At 41.0% G+C, this 24,942-nt stretch overlaps 1 protein-coding gene across 1 annotated transcript in view; it reads left to right on the forward strand.

Moving 5' to 3' along the window:
- The window catches only part of LOC106587057 (protein kinase C-binding protein NELL1), a 510,579-nt gene that overhangs the window by 146,983 nt on the left and 338,654 nt on the right, over window positions 1-24,942 (forward strand). The window contains exon 9 of the mRNA XM_014174942.3: window positions 6,945-7,047. Coding sequence (XP_014030417.3) covers window positions 6,945-7,047 — 103 coding nt within the window. The remainder of the gene's footprint in view (window positions 1-6,944; window positions 7,048-24,942) is intronic.

Below are 24,942 nucleotides of genomic sequence, written 5' to 3' on the forward strand. Positions count from 1 at the left end.
GGAGGAGATCCCTCAGGAGACCATCCGCCACCTCATCAGGAGCATGCCATTGTAGGGAGGTCATACAGGCACGTGGAGGCCACACACACTACTGAGCTTCATTTTGACTTGTTTTAAGGACATTATATCAAAGTTGGATCAGCCTGTAGTGTGGTTTTCCACTTTAATTTTGAGTGACTCCAAATCCAGACCTCCATGGGTTGATAAATTGGATTTCCATTGATTGTTTTTGTGTGATTTTGTTGTCAGCACATTCAAATATGTAAAGAAAAAAGTATTTAATAAGATTATTTCTTTCATTCAGATCTAGGATGTGTTGTTTAAGTGTTCCCTTTATTTTTTTGAGCAGTGTATAATGAATCAGAATTTTTTTTTTGGGGGGGGGGGCAGAAATTATTAAATATTAAAGCATTAGACCTCTCACTAAAGGCATCAGTCATACAGTGCCTTGTAAAAGTATTCATCCCACTTGGTGTTTTTCCAATTTTGTTGCATTACAACCTGTAATTTAAATGGCTTTTTATTTGAATTTCATGTAGTGGATATACACAAAATATTCCAAATTGATGAAGTGAAATGAAAAAAATGACTTGTTTCTAAAAATGTCTAAAAATAAAAAACTGAAAAGTGGTGCATGCATATGTATTCATCCCCTTTGCAATGAAGCCCCTAAATTAGATCTGGTGCAACCAATTACCTTCAGAAGTCACATAATTAGTTAAATAAAGTCCACCTGTGTGCAATTTAAGTGTCACATGATCTCAGTATATATACACGCCTGTTCTGAAAGGCTCCAGAGTCTTCAACACCAATAAGCAAGGGGCACCACCAAGCAAGCGGCACCATGAAGACCAAGGCGCTCTCCAAACAGGTCAAGGACAAAGTTGTGGAGATGTACAGATCAGGGTTGAGTTGTAAAATAATGTCAGAAACTTTGAACATCCCACGGAAAACCATTAAATCCATTATTCAAAAATGGAAAGAATATGGCACCACAACAAACCTGCCAAGAGAGGGCCGCCCACCAAAACTCATTAATCAGAGAGGCAACAAACAGATTAAAGATAACCCTGAAGGAGCAGCAAAGCTCCACAGCAGAGATTGGAGTATCTGTCCATTGGACCACTTTAAGCCGTACACTCCACAGAGCTGGGCTTTGTGGAAGAGTGGCCAGAAAAAAAGCCATTGCTTAAAGAATAAAATAGGCAAATGCATTTGGTGTTCTCCAAAAGGCATGTGGGAGACTCCCCAAACATGGAAGAAGGTATTCTGGTCAGATGAGATTAAATTGAGTGTAATGTCCTGACCCTAGTAAGATGTCATTTTCTATAGTAGTGTAGGGCAGGGTGTGACAGGGGGTGTTTTTGGGCTGATCTATGTTTTCTAGTTCTGTTTAAATTCTAGTTTTCTATTTCTATGTTGGATTGTTTGGGGTTGATCTCTAATTGGAGGCAGCTGATCCTCATTTGCCTCTGATTAGAGATCATATTGAAGTAGGGGTTTTTCTCATTGTGGTTCGTGGGTTATTGTCTTTTGAGTAGTGTGTTGTCCTCGCTGCGTCATGGTTTGTTGTTTTCCTATTTTCCAGTTATTAGTGTATTGCATTCAGTTTCACTTTTAATAAATATGTGGAACTACGAAAACGCTGCATCTTGGTCCGCTCCTTCAAACAGCTGTGACATTGAGCTTTTTGGACATCAAGGCAAACACTATGTCTGGTCCATCGGCAGGGACTGGGAAACTGGTCAGAATTGACGGAATGATGGATGGTGCTGAATACAGGGAAATTCTTGAGAGAAACCTGTTTCAGTCTTCAAGAGATTTGAGACTGGGACGGAGGTTCACCTTCCAGCAGGACAATGACCTAAGCATACTGCTAAAGCAACACTCGAGTGGTTTAAGAGGAAACATTTAAATGTCTTGGAATGGCCTAGTCAAAGCCCAGACCTCAATCCAATTGAGAATCTGTGGTATGACTTAAAGATTGCTGTACACCAGCGGAACCCATCCAACTTGAAGGAGCTGGAGCAGTTTTGCCTTGAAGAATGGGCAAAAATCCCACTGGCTAGATGTGCCAAGTTTATGGAGACATACCCCAAGAGACTTGCAGCTGTAATTGCTGCAAAAGGTGGCTCTATAAAATATTGACTTTGGGAGGGTGAATAGTTATGCACGCTCAAGTTTTCTGTTTTTCTGTCCCATTTCTTGTTTCTTTCACCAAAAATATTTTGCATCTTCAAAGTGGTAGGCATGTTGTGTAAATCAAATGATACAACCCCCACCAAAATCTATTTTAATTCCAGGTTGTAAGGCAACAAAATAGGAAAAATTACAAGGGGGTGAATACTTTCCCAAAGCCACTGTAAAAAAGTTACTTAAATCCAAAATGGTTCTCTAGTAAATTAGTAAGAATGTCACACCCCGTGTTCAAGAAGATATTTGGTTGCAATTTCAGTTTAATCCACCTGAAAAGACATAACAAATAATACAACAAATATTGTGGTTAAACTCAAATATACTAATTGATAAAAAAATAAAATAATTCAATAACATTTTTAATAAAGGTATAATTTTTGTAAATCATATCATAAATAGGACTGGTGGAGTTATGTCACATGCAGCAACACAGACGTATGGAAATGTCTGCTCTACCCAAAATTACAACCAACTAATTGCAGCATTACCACAAAAATGGAAGAGGCATGTAGAAGGAGGTAAAGTAAGGAACTTGTCTGTTGGCCCTGCATTAAAGACCATAAATGGTTAAAGAAAATTGTGATAAATTAAAAACATATACCAATTTCATTTAAGGACCAAAAATTGACAGCTGTGCTGTATAAATTGCAAAATAGTTGGGAAGACATTTTCGATGTACCGATTCCATTGACATGCAAAACAATAACGGATTCAAAACTTCTAATTTTTCAATTTAAATTATTATTCAAAATTCTTGCAACCAATAGAATGTTAAATATATGGGGGATACAATCTTCTCAGCTCTACAGATTTTGCTGCGAGGTGGCAGAGTCATTAGATCATTTATTTTGGTACTGTCCATATGTAGCTCGTTTTTGTCACAGGTCCAGGAATGGCTGAAGAATTGCAACATTTACCTGGAACTAACGCTGCAGATGGCAAAAGTGGGTGATTTGAAAAGTCATAGTCAATTAATCAATAATATAATAATTATTTTAGCAAAAATGTTTATTTAACCTCTATGGGCTAGGTGGGACGCTAGCGTCCCCCCCGTGGTGCACTCCATCAACAGCAGGTGCATTTCAAGAGCGGCAAATTTGAATCCAAATAAATGTCAAAATTCAAATTTTTCAAACATACAACTATTTTACACCCTTTGAAAGATAAACATCTCCTTAACCTCTATGGGCTAGGTGGGACGCTAGCGTGCCACCCGTGGTGCACTCCATCAACAGCAGGTGCATTTCAAGAGCGGCAAATTTGAATCCAAATAAATGTCAAAATTCACATTTTTCAAAAATACAACTATTTTACACCATTTGAAAGATAAAGATCTCCTTAATCTAACCACGTTTTACGATTTCAAAAAGGTTTTACGGCGAAAGCATAAATTTAGAGTATGTTAGGACAGTACATTTACAAGAGTTGTGTGTAATGTTTTGTCAAGTCAAAGACAGGGTCACCAAAACCATAAAACCAGCTAAAATGATGCACTAACCTTTTACAATCTCCATCAGATGACACTCCTAGGACATTATGTTAGACAATGCATGCATTTTTAGTTCTATCAAGTTCATATTTATATCCAAAAACAGCGTTTTACTATGGCATTGATGTTGAGGAAATCGTTTCCCTCCAATAACCGGCAGTCAAGTCAACACCACAAATTAAATAATTAAAATTAGAAAACATTGGTAAAATATTATATTGTCATTTAAAGAATTATAGATTTACATCTCTTGAACGCAATCAACTTGCCAGATTTAAAAATAACCTTACTGGGAAATCACACTTTGCAATAATCTGAGCACTGCGCCCAGAAAAATACGCGTTACGATACAGACTAGACGTCATGTTGGGGAGATCTAAAATCGAAAATACTATGTAAATAATCCATTACCTTTGATTCTCTTCATCAGATGTCACTTCCAGGTATCACAGGTCCATAACGAATGTAGTTTTGTTCAAAAAAGCTCATCATTTATGTCCAAAAATCTCCGTCTTGTTAGCACATGATCTAAGCCAGCCGGACTTCTCGTCATGAACGAGGGGAAAAAATATATTTACGTTCGTTCAAACATGTCAAACGTTGTATAGCATAAATCATTAGGGCCTTTTTTAACCAGAACATGAATAATATTCAAGGTGGACGAATGCATACTCTTTTATAACGTATTGGAACGAGGGTACCCAACATGAACTCGCGCGCCAGGTGTCTAATGGGCCATCATCGTTCCATGGCTCTTGTTCGGTCAGATCTCCCTCCAGAAGACTCAAAACACTTTGTAAAGGCTGGTGACATCTAGTGGAAGCAATAGGAAGTGCCAAAATATTCCTCAGCCCCTGTGTTTTTCAATGGGATAGGTTTAAAGGTAATACAACACATCAGGTATCCACTTCCTGTCAGAAAATGTCTCAGGGTTTTGCCTGCCAAATGAGTTCTGTTATACTCACAGACACCATTCAAACAGTTTTAGAAACTTTAGAGTGTTTTCTATCCATATATAATAAGTATATGCATATTCTAGTTACTGGGTAGGATTAGTAACCAGATTAAATCGGGTACATTTTTTTTATCCAGCCGTGCAAATACTGCCCCCTAGCCCAACAGGTTAATTTACAATCTGTGGAAGCTATGAGAATAGGTGTGAAACATCACAGCACAGTTGAAAAATATATGGCAAATATAAATCCAATATGGATGGTGTTAAGAGACAGATGGGATTTTATTTACCTTTTATTTAACTAGGCAAGTCTGTTAAGAACATATTCTTATTTTCAATGACAGCCTAGGAACAGTGGGTTAACTGCCTGTTCAGGGGCAGAACAACAGATTGGTACCTTGTCAGCAAATGTAACGTGAACTTTTGGGTGTCAGTGAAAATGTATGGAGTAAAAAGTACATTATTTTCTTTTGGAATGTAGTGAAGTAAAGTTAAAAGTTGGCAAAAATATAAATAGTAAAGTACATGTAATACCCTTGTTTAAACCAGGTATTGAGTTTATTTGTTATAATTAATTGGTTATATATTTAAAAGATGATTGGAAGAAATATTTATTTAATGTATAAATGAATAGTTTGTTTTACTTTGAAGTGTAAGTTTTGACCAATAAGGTCGCTTGTTAAGTTGTGGCCAATGGGAGTTGACCTGGTTAACGGGAGGCCTGGGAAAAAAAGAGTGGGAAAAAGACGTTGATGAAAGGATTGACGTTTTACCTTAGGACGGTTGGTGAAGAAAAGTTATAAAAGAAGACGACAGAACTAGAACAAAACCCATACTTACTAAGACATATTTTATTTTATAAAAGAGTTGTTATAATTTTGTTAAAACTTAGTAAAGACTGAAGCTACCGTCTCGTCGTGGAGGTATTTGCCAGCATTGAGGTTAGCCTAGCATCGTGTGACACCGGGAGATAAGTGCTTGGGAAGCTTAACGAGTTCGTGTTCCCAATAGATTATGTGTTACGGCTAAGGAGTACTGTCTGCATGGGTAGCTGTGCTTGCCTTGGACTTTGTGAGGAAACCTGCATGGAACTGCCATACTTCGCTGAGGGAATATCTACCAAGTAGTGAGTAACCACAACGTGAGGTGCTTCAGGATATTTTTGGGCGTCGTCATTTCTTTTAGCTCCAACGCGCGCCAACGGTTTATTTAAGCAAACTTGAAATAATTTGGAAACGGGTTGTGCACGACTCATTGGAGATTCTTTTTTTATTTTATTTTGTGACTGAAAATGTATTTGTGTTTGAAAATGTTTTAATACACATATGGAACGTTATGTATATTGCCTTGGTGGAGTCATTGATTGTTTCAATTGAATTTAATGCATGGGATGGTTTATCCTGATTCAATAACAGAAACCTATAATCATTTCATCTGAAGTTAATACCCTATTGTCATAACCCTAGATAGTTTACAATAGGAATTCTTATTGGAGATGTCCTTCTCACCTAACATCCCATGCTGCTGAGATACTCTACATAAGTTAATATTGTGAGAGTCATATGCGAGCCTGGTGAGAGGGTTACACACTGACACCCCCCAAAAATGACTTAATTATTACTCTGAAATATTTTTACTTAAGTACTATAAACCACTGTCAGAGTGGACAGGCTGTGCTCATTCTGCCCCAGGATTCTGCCCCCAGGAAGAGAGAGAGACAAATTTTCTGTGAAACTGTGACAGATATTTTGATGTAAGAAATACATTATTTCCCACAATTACACAACAATACGAAGAATTAGAAAATTTAAACGATGAAGACTTAAATACATAATTGGGGAAAAAACTAAATGCTGTGTTTTTAGCAGCCAAATTTGTGGCCTCCTGCCACAACCTGAGGGACAGACAGTGAGAAGTATAGCGTAATTATTCATATTTGCCTATTCTTTATTATTATTTGTTATAAATGCTGTTAATATGAATATCAGTATCATCATTATTGCTTAATTACATTTTGTCTAGTATTTTCCTGTCTTTAACCATCAGAGATTACCACCATGACTTCCTGCTATGAGTCTATTACAGAGTCCGGTTTTTATGATTGAGTTTGATGGTTTGATTATGTGATTTGCACAAATAACAGATAAGTGAGGACTGCTAAATGAGGACATGATTTTTGAAAGCAGTATGTTTGTCTCTATGTTTTACACTCTGTTTTACAATCGTCTTGTTGGCAGTGCCACAGACACGCACACACACTGGGATGTTATCTGTGTGTTTTAGGGTAATCTCTTGTCTCTACAGAACGGAGTAGTGGAGTGTCGCAGGATATTCTGTCCCCCCGCCAACTGCTCAGAGGACTCTCTCTCCGTGCATGTGGAGGGCACCTGCTGCAAGAAATGCCGACGTGAGTACTGTCATCAATCCTCGACCACAGAGTGAGGAGACAATGTGCTGGAGGACGGCGCTCACATGGGTCTAGGACCAGGCTGTGTATCGTCTGAGAATAGGGACAGTGTATCCAGTGGAGTTGTTATTGTTTTAGAGTGTGGCACACCTTAAGAAAAAAAGTTTTTGATTTGTTCCTAAAGGGATACAAACGCTTGTAACGGGGTGGTACACTGTACGGTACTTCCTTTGTACCTTTAGTTATAGGTACTGTCGTGTCTTTGCTATGCCGGATTAAGTGATATGACATGCTATTCTATAAAATCATTTCTCTGTAATTAATATTACCTAATAAAACTAATTATGTAAATTTAATTAACTACAAAGTCGGGCACCACAAAGTAATGTTTATAGAGCCGTTATCTTCCGAATAAACTCTTAAAGACCTGGTAATATTTTACATCAATAGCAGTCAATTATTAATCGTCACCTTATTCAGTCTCATCTGAATGTCGTAGAATTATTGGTTACCTTCACAAACCCTGGCTAACAAGTTGAATCAGCAATACATTTGGTTTAATTATTTATTTACTAAATACCTAAATAATCACACAAAATTACATATACACAGGATGGATCATGTATTGATTACTAAATATGTCATACATGAAAACGTCCCTAGATGACAGAACCAATATGATGGCTGGTTACACAAAGAAAGGGGTTTGGGTTTGAATGAAAGCCCGGGAAGACTGAGGAACAAAAGTTGTGGGTCTCTATCGGACCCAATGCAGCTATGCTATCGTAAATACAGAATCTTATGCATTCTAAATAACCGCCCATTTGGAAAAGGGAAATGCAAGAAATATTTACTCTGAGCTGTGCTTCGATAGGTTGGTCATAGATGGTAGGCCGGGTTGTCCAGCAGGGATCTCTTGTCCTCTGAAGAATGTCTGGTGGTAGAGTGGATACGTTGTAGTACCGTCGTCGTGTGGTATAATAGATACTTTATCCGTCCTTTCCTAGCCCACGTTTACAGCTGCTGCTGCTAACTCAATAACTCAATAGGAGGTATCACTTCTTTAGTGAATAAGAGTTCAAAGTTCATACCAAGTTGTCATACTTTAGGCTCATGCTATATTCTGGCTGGTATAGTCAAAATTCATCCTTCCAACGTGTCGATCGTCACCTCCACGTTGAAATTTGCCCTTTTTAACGTATGGACAGCAGTTTTCACGTCACCGGAAACATGATGCTAATTTCGTTAGGTTATTGTCGTTCAACCATTCGCAACCAGAGCTCACGCTGAGGTTGGCTTAGTTCTGTAGTTGATATTAGCCATTTTTAACATATGGACAGCAGTCCTCACGTCCTCGGGAACAGAAATGTTACATTTTTGTAAAGGGGGAGAGAAGGGCGTGTTTCATAGTTCACAACCAATGTCTGTTCACTTGGGCGGGGCCACTGAGTGAGCCGAGTTTTTACTTTATGAAAACAATTCTCTCATTTAGAAGCTAAAATTACATTTCATCTGTTCACAAATAGTTTCATAATTAAACGTTTAAATTGCACAACAATTCCATGTGAATCTGATAACTAGAATGTGTAGACTTTCCAAGATAGTTTATGTCATCTTATCATCAGTAATAATGTCTCAGATGACAACTGATCTGACATCATATTCTTTAAGTACCAATGCATATTTTCAACTGGTTGGATTACCGAAATATGGTCCTGTTTATCACCCTTTAGATGTTACCAGACTCTCTCTATTTCAACAAAGGGCTTTCCAAGAATCACTCTGTAGAGTTGAGAGAGAGGAAAGGGGAAAGGTATTTATGGGGGTAATAAACCTCACAAACAGGCCAACGTCATGACAGTACAGTGCCTTCAGAAAGTATTCATATCCCTTGACTTATTTCACATTTTGTTGTGTTACAGCCTGAATTCAAAATTGATTAAATTGATGTTTTGTCTACACCTATCTACACACAATACCCCATAATGACCAAGTGAAAACATGTTTTTAGAACTTTTTGCAAATTTATTGAAAATGAAATACAGAAATATCTCATTTATAACCCTGAGTCAAGACATTATTGGAATCACCTTTGGCAGCGATTACAGCTGTGAGTTTTTCTGGGTAAGTCTCCAAGAGCTTTGCACACCTGGATTGTACACTGCTCAAAAAAATAAAGGGAACACTTAAACAACACATCCTAGATCTGAATGAAAGAAATAATCTTATTAAATACTTTTTTCTTTACATAGTTGAATGTGCTGACAACAAAATCACACAAAAATAATCAATGGAAATCCAATTTATCAACCCATGGAGGTCTGGATTTGGAGTCACTCAAAATTAAAGTGGAAAACCACACTACAGGCTGATCCAACTTTGATGTAATGTCCTTAAAACAAGTCAAAATGAGGCTCAGTAGTGTGTGTGGCCTCCACGTGCCTGTATGACCTCCCTACAACGCCTGGGCATTCTCCTGATGAGGTGGCGGATGGTCTCCTGAGGGATCTCCTCCCAGACCTGGACTAAAGCATCCGCCAACTCCTGGACAGTCTGTGGTGCAACGTGGCATTGGTGGATGGAGCGAGACATGATGTCCCAGATGTGCTCAATTGGATTCAGGTCTGGAGAACGGGTGGGCCAGTCCATAGCATCAATGCCTTCCTCTTGCAGGAACTGCTGACACACTCCAGCCACATGAGGTCTTGCATTAGGAGGAACCCAGGGCCAACCACACCAGCATATGGTCTCACAAGGGGTCTGAGGATCTCATCCCGGTACCTAATGGCAGTCAGGCTACCTCTGGCGAGCACATGGAGGGCTGTGCAGCCCCCCAAAGAAATGCCACCCCACACCATGACTGACCAACCGCCAAACCGGTCATGCTGGAGGATGTTGCAGGCAGCAGAACGTTCTCCACGGCCTCTCCAGACTCTGTCACGTCTGTCACATGTGCTCAGTGTGAACCTGCATTCATCTGTGAAGAGCACAGGGCGCCAGTGGCGAATTTGCCAATCTTGGTGTTCTCTGGCAAATGCCAAACGTCCTGCACGGTGTTGGGCTGTAAGCACAACCCCCACATGTGGACGTCGGGCCCTCATACCACCCTCATGGAGTCTGTTTCTGACCGTTTGAGCAGACACATGCACATTTGTGGACTGCTGGAGGTCATTTTGCAGGGCTCTGGCAGTGCTTCTCCTGCTCCTCCTTGCACAAAGGCGGAGGTAGCGGTCCTGCTGCTGGGTTGTTGCCCTCCTACGGCCTCCTCCACGTCTCCTGATGTACTGGCCTGTCTCCTGGTAGCGCCTTCGTGCTCTGGACACTACGCTGACAGACACAGCAAACCTTCTTGCCACAGCTCGCATTGATGTGCCATCCTGGATGAGCTGCACTACCTGAGCCACTTGTGTGAGTTGTAGACTCCGTCTCATGCTATCACTAGAGTGAAAGCACCGCCAGAATTCAAAAGTGACTAAAACATCAGCCAGGAAGCATAGGAACTGAGAAGTGGTCTGTGGTCCCCACCTGCAGAACCACTCCTTTATTGGGGGTGTCTTGCTAATTGCCTATAATTACCACCTGTTGTCTTTTCTATTTGCACAACAGCATGTGAAATTTATTGTCAATCAGTGTTGCTTCCTAAGTGGACAGTTTGATTTCACAGAAGTGTGATTGACTTGGAGTTACATTGTGTTGTTTAAGTGTTCCCTTTATTTTTTTGAGCAGTGTATAATAAACTCAGCAAAAAAAGAAACATCCCATTTTCAGGATCCTGTCTTTCAAAGATAAGTCGTAAATATCCAGATATCTTCATTCTAAAGTTAAACACTGTTTCCCATGCTTGTTCAATGAACCATAAACAATTGATGAACATGCACCTGTAGAATGGTCATTAAGTCACTAACAGCTTACAGACGGTAGGCAATTAAGGTCACAGTTATGAAAACTTAGGACACTAAAGAGGCCTTTCTGCTGACTGAAAAACATAAAAAGAAATATGCCCAGGGGCCCTGCTCATCTGCGTGAACGTGCCTTAGGCATGCTGCAAGGAGGCATGAGGACTGCAGATGTGGCCAGGGCAATAAATTGCAATGTCCGTACTGTGAGACGCCTAAGACAGCGCTACAGGGAGACAGGGCGGACAGCTGATCATCCTCGCATTGGCAAACCACGTGTAACAACACCTGCACAGGATCGGTACATCCGAACATCACACCTGCGGAACAGGTACAGGATGACAACAACAACTGCCCGAGTTACACCAGGAAAGCACGATCCCTCCATCACTGCTCAGACTGTCCCCAATAGGCTGAGAGAGGCTGGACTGAGGGCTTGTAGGAATGGTCTTCACCAGACATCACCAGCAACAACATCGCCTATGAGCACAAACCCACCGTCGCTGGACCAGACAGGACTGGCAAACAGTGCTCTTTACTGACGAGTTGCGGTTTTGTCTCACCAGGGGTGATGGTTGGATTCGCGTTTATCGTCGATGGAATGAGCGTTACACCGAGGCCTATACTCTGGAGCGGGTTTGATTTGGAGGTGGAGGGTCAGTCATGGTCTGGGGCGGTGTGTCACAGTATCATCGGACTGAGCTTGTTGCCATTACAGGCAATCTCAACACTGTGTGTTACAGGGAGACATCCTCCTCCCTCATGTGGTGCTCATCCTGACATGACCCTCCAGCATGACAATGCCACCAGCCATACTGCTCATTCTGTGCGTGATTTCCTGCAAGACAGGAATGTCAGTGTTCTGCCATGGCCAGCAAAGAGCCCAGATCTCAATCCCATTGAGCACGTCTGGGACCTGTTGGATCGGAGGGTGAGGGCTAGAGCCATTCCCCCCAGAAATGTCCGGGAACTGGCAGGTGCCTTGGTGGAAGAGTGGGGTAAAATCTCACAGCAAGAACTGGCAAATCTGGTGCAGTCCATGAGGAGGAGATGCACTGCAGTACTTAATGCAGCTGGTAGCCACAACAGATTCTGACTGTTACTTTTGATTTTGACTCCCCTTTGTTCATGGACACATTATTCAATTTCTGTTAGTCACATGTCACATGTCTCAGTTGTTGAATCTTGTTATGTTCATACAAATATTTACACATGTTAAGTTTGCTGAAAATAAACGCAGTTTGCTGAGTTTATTTGTACATTCATTTAAAAAAAAAATGTGGTTGTTGATCCTTGCTAGACAGCCATTTGCAAGTTTTGCCATAGATTTTCAAGACGATTTTAGTCAAACCTGTAACTAGGCCACTCAGAAACATTCAATGCCATCTTGGTAAGCAGCTCCAGTGCCTTCACACCCCTTAACTTTTTCCACATTTCCACTTCACACTGAGATTTTGTGTCACTGATCTACACACAATACCCCATAATGTCAAGGTGGAATTTTTTAAAGACATTTAAAGTTGAAATGTCTTGAGTCAATAAGTATTCAACCCCTTTGTTATGGCAAGCCTAAGTAATAAGTTAAGGAATAAAAATGTGCTTAACAAATCACAAGTTGCATGGACTAATTTGGTTCTCAATAATGGTGGTTAACATGATTTTATAATGGCTACCCCATTTCTGTACCCCACACATACAAATTATCTGCAAGGTCCCTCAATCGAGTAGTGAATTTCAAGCACAGATTCAACCACAAAGAACATGGAGGTTTTTCAATGCCTCAAAAAGAAAGTCACAGATTGGTAGATGTGTAAAACATTAAAAAGGCAGAACACTGAATATCCATTTGAGCATGGTGAAGTTATTAATTACACTTTGGATGGTGTATCAATACACCCAGTCACTTCCTTACTCAGTTGCTGGAGAGGAAGGAAACTGCTCAGAGATTCCATGAGGCCATTGGTGATTTTACAACATTTACAGAGTTTAATGGTTGTGTTATGAGAAAACTGAGCATTATAGTTACTCCACAATACTAACCTAAATGACAGAGTGAAAAGACGAAAGCTTGTACAGAATCAAAATATAAACAAGGCACTTAAAGATGCACTATGCAGAAATCGCTACGCCATCTCCTGGTTGCTAAAATTCTAATAGTTCTCCTAATTTCAATTTATGTGACTAAAGAAGGAAGTATAGTGTAGAGAATCATTGTACCATCTAAACTGCTGGGAAATATATTTTCCATAACCAAAAATATTGTATTTTCAGCTGTTTGTAGTTGGTGTAAAAAAAACAGAAAGTAAAAACGGGAAACATAGAAATAGTGCAAATAGAACAGACTATTCTTACACTTGCTTTCAATGTAACTCACATTTCTATGTGAATTTTGTCAGGTCGCCCAAAAAGTTACATATTGCAGCTTTAAGTAATACTGCAAAAAATATGTCAAAGAAACTTTTGTCCTGAATACAAAGCGTTATATTTGGGGCAAATCCAACACAACACATCACTGAGTACCATTCTTCACATGTTGGTTGCAGCTGCATCATGTTATGGGTGTGCTTGCCATCGCAAGAACTACAGAGTTTTTAAAATCAAAATAAACGGAATACAGCTATAAGCACAAGCAAAATCCTGGAGACAGAACCAGGTTTGTCTGCTTTCCAACAGACACTGGGAGAATAATTAACTTTTTAGCAGGACAAGTCCAAATCTACACTGCAGTTGCTTACCAAGACGACATTGAATGTTCCCGAGTGGCCTACAGTTTTGACTTAAATCGGTTTGAAAATCTATAGGATGACTTGAAAATGGCTGTCTAGCAATGATCAAAAATTAAATGACAGAGCTTGAATAATTTAAAAAAGAATAATGGGTATATATTGTACAATCCAGGCGTGCAAAGCTCTTACGGCCCTATCCCGACTTCAGAATTTATGCCTTTCCTACACACACACACCTTTCCTACGCACTTCTCAGTATTTGGTATACAGACTTGCCTAATTAATTTGAGTAATGCACTCTGCAGGTGTGGCTAGCTTGCACGCTCTGAATACATTTATTTCAACTGCTGAAAACCCTCCCACTTGTTGGCCAACAGACTTTCTCATGTTTTTTTCATTCAATAGGGTTTTCAGTACATTTAACTTAAGGCATCCCTTTAACCTCTCTAGGGTAGGTGGCACCAAATCGTCCCACCTACGTAACAGCCAGTGTAATCCCGTGGCGCGTTATTCAAAAACCTCAAAAATGCAAAAACTTCAATTTTTCAAACATATGACTATTTTACACCATTTTAAAGACAAGACTCTCGTTAATCTAACCACACTGTCCGATTTCAAAAAGGCTTTACAACGAAAGCAAAACATAATGTCACATAAACCCAAACCACAGCTAAATGCAGCACTAACCTTTGATGATCTTCATCAGATGACAACCCTAGGACATTATGTTATACAATACATGCATGTTTTGTTCAATCAAGTTCATATTTATATCAAAAACCAGCTTTTTACATTAGCATGTGACTAGCATGTGACTAGCATTCCCACCGAACACTGCCGGTGAATTTACTAAATTACTCACGATAAACGTTCACAAAAAGCATAACAATTATTTAAAGAATTATAGATACAGAACTCTATGCACTCGATATGTCCGATTTTAAAATAGCTTTTCGGTGAAAGCACATTTTGCAATATTCTCAGCATCACAGGGCTAGCTATTTAGACACCCAGCAAATTTAGCACTCACCAAAGTCAGATTTACTATAAGAAAAATGTTATTACCTTTGCTGTCTTCGTCAGAATGCACTCCCAGGACTTCTACTTCAATAACAAATGTTGGTTTGGTTCAAAATAATCCATAGTTATATCCAAACAGCGGCGTTTTGTTCGTGCGTTCAAGACACTATCCGAAAGGGTAAATAAGGGTGACGAGCATGGCGCAATTCGTGACAAAAAAATTCTAAATATTCCATTACCGTACTTCGAAGCATGTCAACCGCTGTTTAAAATCAATTTTTATGCCATTTTTCTCATAAAAAAGTGATAATATTCCGACCGGGAATCTGCGTTTAGGTAAACAGACGAAAGAAAATAAAGCATTCGGTCGACTCGGGCACGCGCCTAAGCCCATAGTACTCTGAACTTTAGGGTGTTTTCTATCCAAAGCCAATAATTATATGCATATTCTAGTTACTGGGTAGGAGTAGTAACCAGATTAAATCGGGTACGTTTTTTATCCAGCCGTGAAAATACTGCCCCCTAGCCATAACAGGTTAACAAGAAATGTGTGGAGTGGTTGAAAACAAGTTTTAATGACTCCAATGTAAGTGTATATATAAACTTCCGACTTCATCTGTACATATGAGATACGTAATGCGAGATATGTAAACATTCTTAAAGTGCCATTATTAAAGTGACTAGTGTTCTATTTATTAACCTCTCTAGGGGGTGTGGGATGGTATCGTCCCACCTGGCCAACATCCAGTGAAATTGCAGAGCGCGAAATTCAAAAATACTCAATTCAAATATTTAACATTCTTGAAAGTATATGTGTTATACATCAAAATAAAGTTTACCTTCTTGTTAATCCAGCCGTCGTGTCAGATTTCAAAAAGGCTTTACAGCGAAAGCAAACCATGCGATTATCTGAGGACAGCGCTCAGCACACAAAACATTACGTACAGTTACCAGCCTAGTAGATTAGTCACAAAAATCTGAAATAGCAATAATATTAATCACTTACCTTTGATCTTCGTATGGTTGCACTCACAAGACTCCATGTTAGACAATAAATGTTTGTTTTGTTCGATAAAGTCCCTCTTTATATCCAAAAACCTCCATTTTGTTGCCGCGTTTTGTTCAGTAATCCAATGGCTCAAATGCGGTCAGAAGAGGCAGACAAACATTCCAAATAGTATCCGTAAAGTTCGTAGAAACATGTCAAACGATGTTTATAATCAATCCTCAGGTTGTTTTTAGCCTAAATATTCGATAATATTTCAACCGGACAAAAGCTTCTTCAATATAAAATGATAACAAGAAAGGGGTGCTCTCGGTCGTGCGCAGTAACCAGCTCTGAGGACATCCCAGTGTCCTCTTCCTCATTTTTCAGAATAAAAGCCTGAAACAATGTCTAAAGACTGTTCACAACTAGTGGAAGCCATAGGGAACAGAATCTGGGTCCTATCCCTTTAAATGGTGGATAGACTTTCATTGGAAAAACAGCCATTTCAAAGTAATGGCACTTCCTGGATGGATTTTCCTCAGGTTTTCACCTGCCATTTCAGTTCTGTTATACTCACAGACATTATTTGAACAGTTTTAGAAACTTTAGTGTTTTCTACCCAAATCTACCAATGATATGCATATCCTAGCTTCTGGGCCTGAGTAGCAGGCAGTTTACTTTGGGCACACTTTTCATCCGGAGGTGAAAATAGTGCCCCCTACCCTAATGAAGTTAAAGTGGCCAATGATATCAAGTCTGTCAGTAGGCAGCCGCCTCTCTGTGCTATTGGTGGCTGTTTAACAATCTGATGGCCATGTGTTCGAAGCTGTTTTTCAATCTCTGTCCCAGCTTTGATGCACCTGTACTGACCTCGCCTTCTGGATGGAAGCGGGGTGAACAGGCAGTGGCTCGGGTGGTTATTGTCCTTGATGATATTTTTTGCCTTCCTGTAAAATCGGATGTTGTAGGTGTCCTGGAGGGCAGGTAGTTTGCCCCCGGTGATGCGTTATGCAGACCGCACCACAGTCTGGAGAGCCTTGCATTTGTGGTCGGTGAAGTTGCTGTACCAGGCGGTGATACAGCGTGACAGGATCTCTCGATTGTGCATCTGTAAAAGTTTGAGTGTTTTTGGTGACAAGCCAAATTTCTTCAGCCTCCTGAAGAGGCGCTGTTGCGCCTTCCTCACCACGCTGTCTGTGTGGGTGGACCATTTCAGTTTGTCTGTGATGTGTACGCCGAGGAACTTAAGACTTTCCACCTTCTCCACTACTGTCCCGTCGATGTGGATGGGGGGGTGCTCCCTCTGCTGTTTCCTGAAGTCCACAATCATCTCCTTTGATTTATTGACGTTGAGTGTGAGGTTATTTTCCTGAAATCCTGAAATCCTGCAGCACCCGCAAGGTCCCTCTGCTCAAGAAAGCACATATACATGCCCATCTGAAGTTTGCCAATGAACATCTGAATGATTCAGAGGACAACTGGGTGAAAGTGTTGTGGTCAGATGAGACCAAAATGGAGCTCTTTGGCATCAACTCAACTCGCCATGTTTGGAGGAGGAGGAATGCTGCCTATGACCCCAAGAACACCATCCCCACCGTCAAACATGGAGGTGGAAACATTATGCTTTGGGGTGTTTTTCTGCTAAGGGGACAGGACAACTTCACAGCATCAAAGGGACGATGGACGGGGCCATGTACCGTCAAATCTTGAGTGAGAACCTCCTTCCCTCAGCCAGGGCATTGAAAATGGGTCGTGGATGGGTATTCCAGCATGACAATAACCCAAAACACACGGCCGAGGCAACAAAGGAGTGGCTCAAGAATAAGCACATTAAGGTCCTGCAGTGGCCTAGCCAGTCTCCAGACCTTAATCCCATAGAAAATCTGTGGAGGGAGCTGAAGGTTCGAGTTGCCAAGCGTCAGCCTCGAAACCTTAATGACTTGGAGAAGATCTGCAAAGAGGAGTGGGACAAAATCCCTCCTGAGATGTGTGCAAACCTGATGGCCAACTACAAGAAACGTCTGACCTCTGTGATTGCCAACAAGGGTTTTGCCACCAAGTACTAAGTCATGTTTTGCAGAGGGGTCAAATACTTATTCCCTCATTAAAATGCAAATCAATTTATAAAATTTTCGACATGCGTTTTTTTCCTGGATTCTTTTGTTGTTATTCTGTCTCTCACTGTTCAAATAAACCTACCATTAAAATTATAGACTGATCATTTCTTTGTCAGTGGGCAAACGTACAAAATCAGCAGGGGATCAAATACTTTTTTCCCTCACTGTAGTTAAAGTGACTATGCATATATGATAAACAGAGAGTAGCAGCAAAGTAAAAGAGGGGTTGGGGGCACACAATGCAAATAGTCCAGGTAGCAATTTGATTACCTGTTCAGGAGTCTATGACTGGGGTGGCTGGGGTCTTTGACAATTTTTAGGGCCTTCCTCTGACACCGCCTGGTGTAGAGGTCCTGGATGGCAGGCAGCTTAGCCCCAGTGATGTACTGGGCCAGACGCACTACCCTCTGTAGTGCCTTGCGGTCGGAGGCCGAGCAATTGCTGTACCAGGCAGTGATGCAACCGGTCAGGATGCTCTCGATGTTGCAGCTGTGGAACCTTTTGAGGATCTCAGGACCCATGCCAAATCTTTTTTGTTTCCTGAGGGGGAATAGTCTTTGTCGTGCCGTCTTCACGACTGTCTTGGTGTGTTTGGACCATTGTAGTTTGTTGTTGATGTGGACACCAAGGAACATGAAGCTCTCAACCTGCTCCACTACAGCCCCGTCGATGAGAATGAGGGTGTGCTTGGTCCTCCTTTTTCTGTAGTCCACAATCATCTCCTTAGTCTTGGTTACGTTGAGGAATAGGTTGTTATAATGGCCCCACCCGGCCAGGTCTCTCACCTCCTCCCTATAGGCTGTCTCGTCGTTGTCGATGATCAGGCCTTAGTTTAATGTTGAGCTTTGAGGGTACTATTTGAATGCTGAGCTGTAGTCAATGAATAGCATTCTCACATAGGTGTTCCTTTTGTCCAGGTGGGAAAGGGCAGTGTGGAGTGCAAAAGAGATTGCATCATCTGTGGATCTGTTTGGGTGGTATGCAAATTGGAGTGAGTCTAGGGTTTCTGGGATAATGGTGTTGATGTGAGTCATTACCAGCCTTTCAAAGCACTTCATGGCTATGGACGTGAGTGCTACGGGTCTGTAGTCATTTAGGCAGGTTGCCTTTGTGTTCTTGGGCACAGGGACTATGGTGTTTGATGGTTCGTTGCAGGGCATAGCAGGATTTCTTGTAAACTTCCGGGTTAGAGTCCCACCCCTTGAAAGCGGCAGCTCTACCCTTTGGCTCAGTGCGATTGTTGCCTGTAATCCATGGCTTCTGGTTGGGGTGTGTACGTACAGTCGCTGTGGGGACAACGTCCTCGATGCCATCGGAAGAATCCCAAAACATGTTCTGGTCTGTGACAGCAAAACAGTCCTGTACTTTAGCATCTGCTTCATCTGACCACTTTTTTATAGACCAAGTCACTGGTGCTTCCTGCTTTAATTTTAGCTTGTAAGCAGGAATCAGGAGGAGAGAGTTGTGGTCGGATTTACCAAATGGAAGGTGAGGGAGAGCTTTGTGTGCGTCTCTGTGTCTGGACTACAGGTGATCTAGGATTTTTTCCCCCTCTGGTTGCACATTTAACATGTTGATAGAAATTTAGTAGAACTGATTTAAGTTTCCCTGCATTAAAGTCTCCGGCCACTAGGAGCGCCGCCTCTGGGTGAGGGGTTTCCTGTTTGCTTATTTCCTTATACAGCTGACTGAGTGCGGTCTTAGTGCCAGCATCTGTCTGTGGTGGTAAATAAACAGTCATGAAAAGTATAGCTTAAAACTATCTAGGCAAGTAGTGTGGCCTGCAATTTATCACAGTATACTCTACTTCAGGCGAGCAAAATCTAGAGACTTCCTTAGATTTTGTGCACCAGCTGTTCGATGCTAATGCTGTACACCACAGAATGATTTTGTGCTGGTCAAGGGCAGTCAGGTCTGGAGTGAACCAAGGGCTATATCTGTTCCTCGATATACATTTTTTGAATGGGGATTGCCTTTTTAAAATAGTGAGGAAGGACTTTTAACCTCTTACATCTAGACGTTCCGCTAGCGGAACACCTGCTCCAATATCCAATGATGGGCATGGCGCGAAATACAAACTCCTCGAAAATCCGAAAACTTCAATTTTTCAAACATATGACTATTTTACACCATTTTAAAGACAACTCTCCTTTATCTAACCACACTGTCCGATTTCAAAAAGGCTTTACAGCGAAAGCAAAACATTAGATTATGTCAGCAGAGTGCCCAGCCAGAAATAATCAGACACCCATTTTTCAAGCTAGCATATAATGTCACAAAAAACAAAACCACAGCTAAATGCAGCACTAACCTTTGATGATCTTCATCAGATGACACTCCTAGGACATTATGTTATACAATACATGCATGTTTTGTTCAATCAAGTTCATATTTATATCAAAAACCAGCTTTTTACATTAGCATGTGACGTTCAGAACTAGCATTCCCACCGAACACTTCCGGTGAATTTACTAAATTACTCACGATAAACGTTCACAAAAAGCATAACAATTATTTAAAGAATTATAGATACAGAACTCCTTTATGCAATCGCGGTGTCCGATTTTAAAATAGCTTTTAGGTGAAAGCACATTTTGCAATATTCTGAGTAGATAGCCCGGCCATCATGGCTAGCTATTTTGACACCCACCAAGTTTGGTACTCACCAAACTCAGATTTACTATAAGAAAAATTGGATTACCTTTGCTGTTCTTCATCAGAATGCACTCCCAGGACTTCTACTTCATCACCCAATGTTGTTTTGGTTCCAAATAATCCATAGTTATATCCAAATAGCGGCGTTTTGTTGTGCGTTCAAGACACTATCCGAAGGGTAACGAAGGGTGAAGCGCCCGGCGCGTATCGTGAGAAAAAAATTCAAAATATTCCATTACCGTACTTCGAAGCATGTCAAACACTGTTTAAAATCAATTTTTATGCGATTTTTCTCGTAAAAAAGCGATAATATTCTGACCGGGAGTCGTTGTTTTCGTTCAAAGACTGAAAATGTAAACATGGAGTCGTCTCGTGCACGCGCGCGCGCCAGTCTCATTGTTCTCAGATCGACCACTTACCAAATGCGCTACTGTTTTTCAGCCAGAGACAGCAAAGTCATCATTCAACGTTCTGGCGCCTTCTGAGAGCCTATGGGAGCGTTAGAAAATGTCACGTTACAGCAGAGATCCTCAGGTTTGGATAGAGATGGCAAAGAAGGCCAAGAAATGGTCAGACAGGGTACTTCCTGTACAGAATCTTCTCAGGTTTTGGCCTGCCATTTGAGTTCTGTTATACTCACAGACACCATTCAAACAGTTTTAGAAACTTCAGAGTGTTTTCTATCCAAATCCACTAATAATATGCATATTCAAGTTTCTGGGCCAGAGTAGTAACCTGTTTAACCTGTTAGGGCTAGGGGGCAGCATTGACACGGCTGGATAAAAAACATACCCGATTTAATCTGGTTACCACTCCTACCCAGTAACTAGAATATGCATATACTTATTACATATGGATAGAAAACACCCTAAATTTTCTAAAACTGTTTGAATGGTGTCTGTGAGTATAACAGAACTCAAATGGCAGGTCAAAACCTGAGAGATTCCTTTACAGGAAGTGGCCTGTCTGACCATTTGTTGAACTTCTTTTCCATCTCTATCATTTACTAAGGATCTCTGCTCTAACGTGACACTTCCCACGTCGTCCATAGGCGCTCAGAGCCCGGGAAAAAACAGAATGTCGTCATTCCAGCCCCAGGCTGAAACACATTATCGTCTTTCTCAAGATGGCCGAACAAGAGACACTAGTTTATGCGCGTGACCCCGACCGCCCCCGCCTTTGGGATTTTTTCCTCTGTTTGCCGAAAAGGAGATTCCCTGTCGGAATATTATCGCTTTTCTACGAGAAAAATGTCGTAAAAATTGATTTTAAACAGCGGTTGACATGCTTCGAAGTACGGTAATGGAATACTTAGAATTTTATTGTCACGAATTGCGCCATGCGCGTGACACTTCTTTACTATTTCGGATAGTGTCTGGAACGCACGAACAAAACGCCGCTATTCGGATATAACGATGGATTATTTTGGACCAAACCAACATTTGTTATTGAAGTAGCAGTCCTGGGTGTGTATTCTGACGAAGACAACAAAAGGTAATGACATTTTATAATAGTAAATATGATTATGGTGAGTGCTAAACTTGCCGGGTGTCTAAATAGCGAGCCCGTGATGCCTGGGCTATGTACTTAGAATATTGCAAAATGTGCTTTCACCAAAAAGCTATTTTAAAATCGGACATATCGAGTGCATAGAGGAGGTCTGTATCTATAATTCTTAAAATAATTGTTATGCTTTTTGTGAACGTTTATCGTGAGTAATTTAGTAAAATGTTAGCGAATTCCCCGGAAGTTTGCGGGGGGTATGCTAGTTCTGAACGTCACATGCTAATGTAAAAAGCTGGTTTTTGATATAAATATGAACTTGATTGAACAAAACATGCATGTATTGTATAACATAATGTCCTAGGGTTGTCATCTGATGAAGATCATCAAAGGTGAGTGCTGCATTTAGCTGTCTTCTGGGTTTTGGTGACATTATATGCTGGCTTGAAAAATGGGTGTCTGATTATTTCTGGCTTGGTACTCTGCTGACATAATCTAATGTTTTGCTTTCGTTGTAAAGCCTTTTTGAAATCGGACAGTGTGGTTAGATTAACGAGAGTCTTGTCTTTAAATGGCTGTAAAATAGTCATATGTTTGAGAAATTGAAGTAATAGGATTTTTAAGGTTTTGAAAATCGCGCCACAGGATAGCAGTGGCTGTTACGTAGGTGGGACGAATTCGTCCCGCCTATTGGGTACGTTTTTCATCCGGCTGTGAAAATACTGCCCCCTAGCCCAGACAGGTTAACATGCATGAAACCAAGGCTTTTATGGTTACAGAAGTCAACAATTGAGAGCACCTGGGTATTGGGAGTGGAGCTAGGCACTCGGCCTGGATTAACCTCTACATCACCAGAGGAGGAGAAGGATAAGGGTACGGCTAAATAACTGGTTGTCTAGTACATTCGGAACAGAGAGTAAAAGGAGCAGGTTTCTGGGCACGGTAGAATACATTCAAGACGTAATGTACCGACAAATGTATGGTAGGATGTGAATATAGTGGAGGTAAACCTATGCATTGCGTGACGATGAGCGAGATATTGTCTCTAGAAACATAATTTAAACCAGTTGAGGTCACCGCATGTGTTGGAGGCGGAGCTAAAGGGTTAGCTAAGGCGTATTGAGAAGGTCTAGAGGCTCTACATTGAAATAAGGCAATAATCACTCACCAAAACAGCAATGGACTAGGCATATTGACATTAGGGAGAGGCATGCGTAGCCGAGTGATCATAGGGGTCCAGTGAGTAGCTCGGCGGGCCGGAGACGCGCCGATTCAGACAGCTAGCGGGCTGATGCTAGCAAGCTAGCAGATGGGCCTTAGAGGGACGTCGCAACGGAAGACGTCTGTTGTAGCCCCCTCATGCTGTTATGTCGGCAGACTAGTCGTGATGGATCAGCAGGGCTCCATGTGGTAAAAGGGTCCAGGCCAGTTGTCAAAATAGGTATAGTGGCCAAAGAATTTGTCCGAAGGGCCTCTTCAGCTAACAGTCCGATATGCTCTAGACAGCTAGCAGGCTAGCAGATGGATATTCAGGGGATGTCGCGACGGAGGAGCCAGTTGAAAAAAAACCCTTGTGCAGATTACGTCGGTAGTTCAGTCGTGATGGAATCGGCGGGGCTCCATGTCGGCAGTAGAAAGTGTCCAGGCCAATTGGCAAAATAGGTATTGTAGCCCAAGGAGTGGCTGATTAAGCCCAAGGAGTTATTAATTGCACCATCCACAGTGTAATTAATAAATTCACCATGCTTAAAGGGATATATTTAGTGTCTGTTATTTTTATTTCTAACCATCTACCCCATAGGTGCCTTTCTTTGGGCTCCCGAGTGGCGCAGCGTACTAAGACTCTACAGACATCCTAGTTCAAATCCAGGCTATATCACAACCGGCTGTGATTAGGAGTCCCATAGGGTGGCGCACAATTGGCCCAGTGTTGTCTGGATTTGGCCAGTGTAGGCCGTCATTATAAATAAGAATTTGTTCTAAACTGGCTTGCCTAGTTAAATAAAGGTTCACTTTTTTTTAATTACAAAAATAATAAATAAATAAATAGTGAGAAATTGGAAAACACTCCTTGTTTTTGTGATTGAAATTCACTACTCGACTGAGAGACCTTGCAGATAATTGCATGTTATTATTGCACACAGAGTGAATCCATGGAACTTATTATGTGACTTGTTAAGCACATTCTTACTTCTGATTTATTTTTTACATAATTATATTTTGACATACTGGTGGCCAGTGACACAAAATCTCAGTTTAATCAATTTTAAATTCAGGCTGTAAAAAAGCACAATGTGGAAAACTCAAGCGGTATGAATACTTTCTGATGGCACTACACATAATTGTACCCCAGTTCATACATCAGATAGTACCTTTCTTCCAAAAGCTGGCTTTTAGAAAAGGTACATTTGGCCTTTATAGGGAACCACCAACATGACAAAACCATGTGTTCCTTGAAAGTGGGAGAAACATACCTCTAACAAAGGCCACATAAACTGGTCAACACTTCCTCTGATGGTGGCCTAAAACAGCCAACTGAAAATCTCGCCCCCACTAAGCCACACCTCCAATATAATTTCCAGGTGTGCCTTGCCTTTGAGTAAATTGTAGAGTTATTGTAGAGTTATAATCTATTTGTTAGTGACAGAGACATGGTTGTAGTATACATTCATTTTCAGTCCTGTGGCCTTCACCAAGTGAGTTCCTACGTGAATGCTACCATTACAATTAAACTCTATGACAATAATCAATAATCAATCAACAGGGCATTCAGAAAGTATTCAGACCCCTTCCATTTTTCCACATTTTGTTACGTTACATATTTTGGTACCCTTTGCGATGAGACTCGAAATTGAGCTCAGGTGCATGCTGTTTCCATTGATCATCATTGAGATGTTTCTACAAATTAATTGGAGTCCACCTCTTGGAAATTCAATTGATTGGATATGATTTGGAAAGGCATACACCTTTCTATATAATGCCTCACAGTT

The sequence above is a fragment of the Salmo salar genome, chromosome 26, assembly GCF_965601325.2.
Source record: "Salmo salar chromosome 26, fSalSal1, whole genome shotgun sequence".
Lineage (NCBI taxonomy): Eukaryota > Metazoa > Chordata > Actinopteri > Salmoniformes > Salmonidae > Salmo > Salmo salar.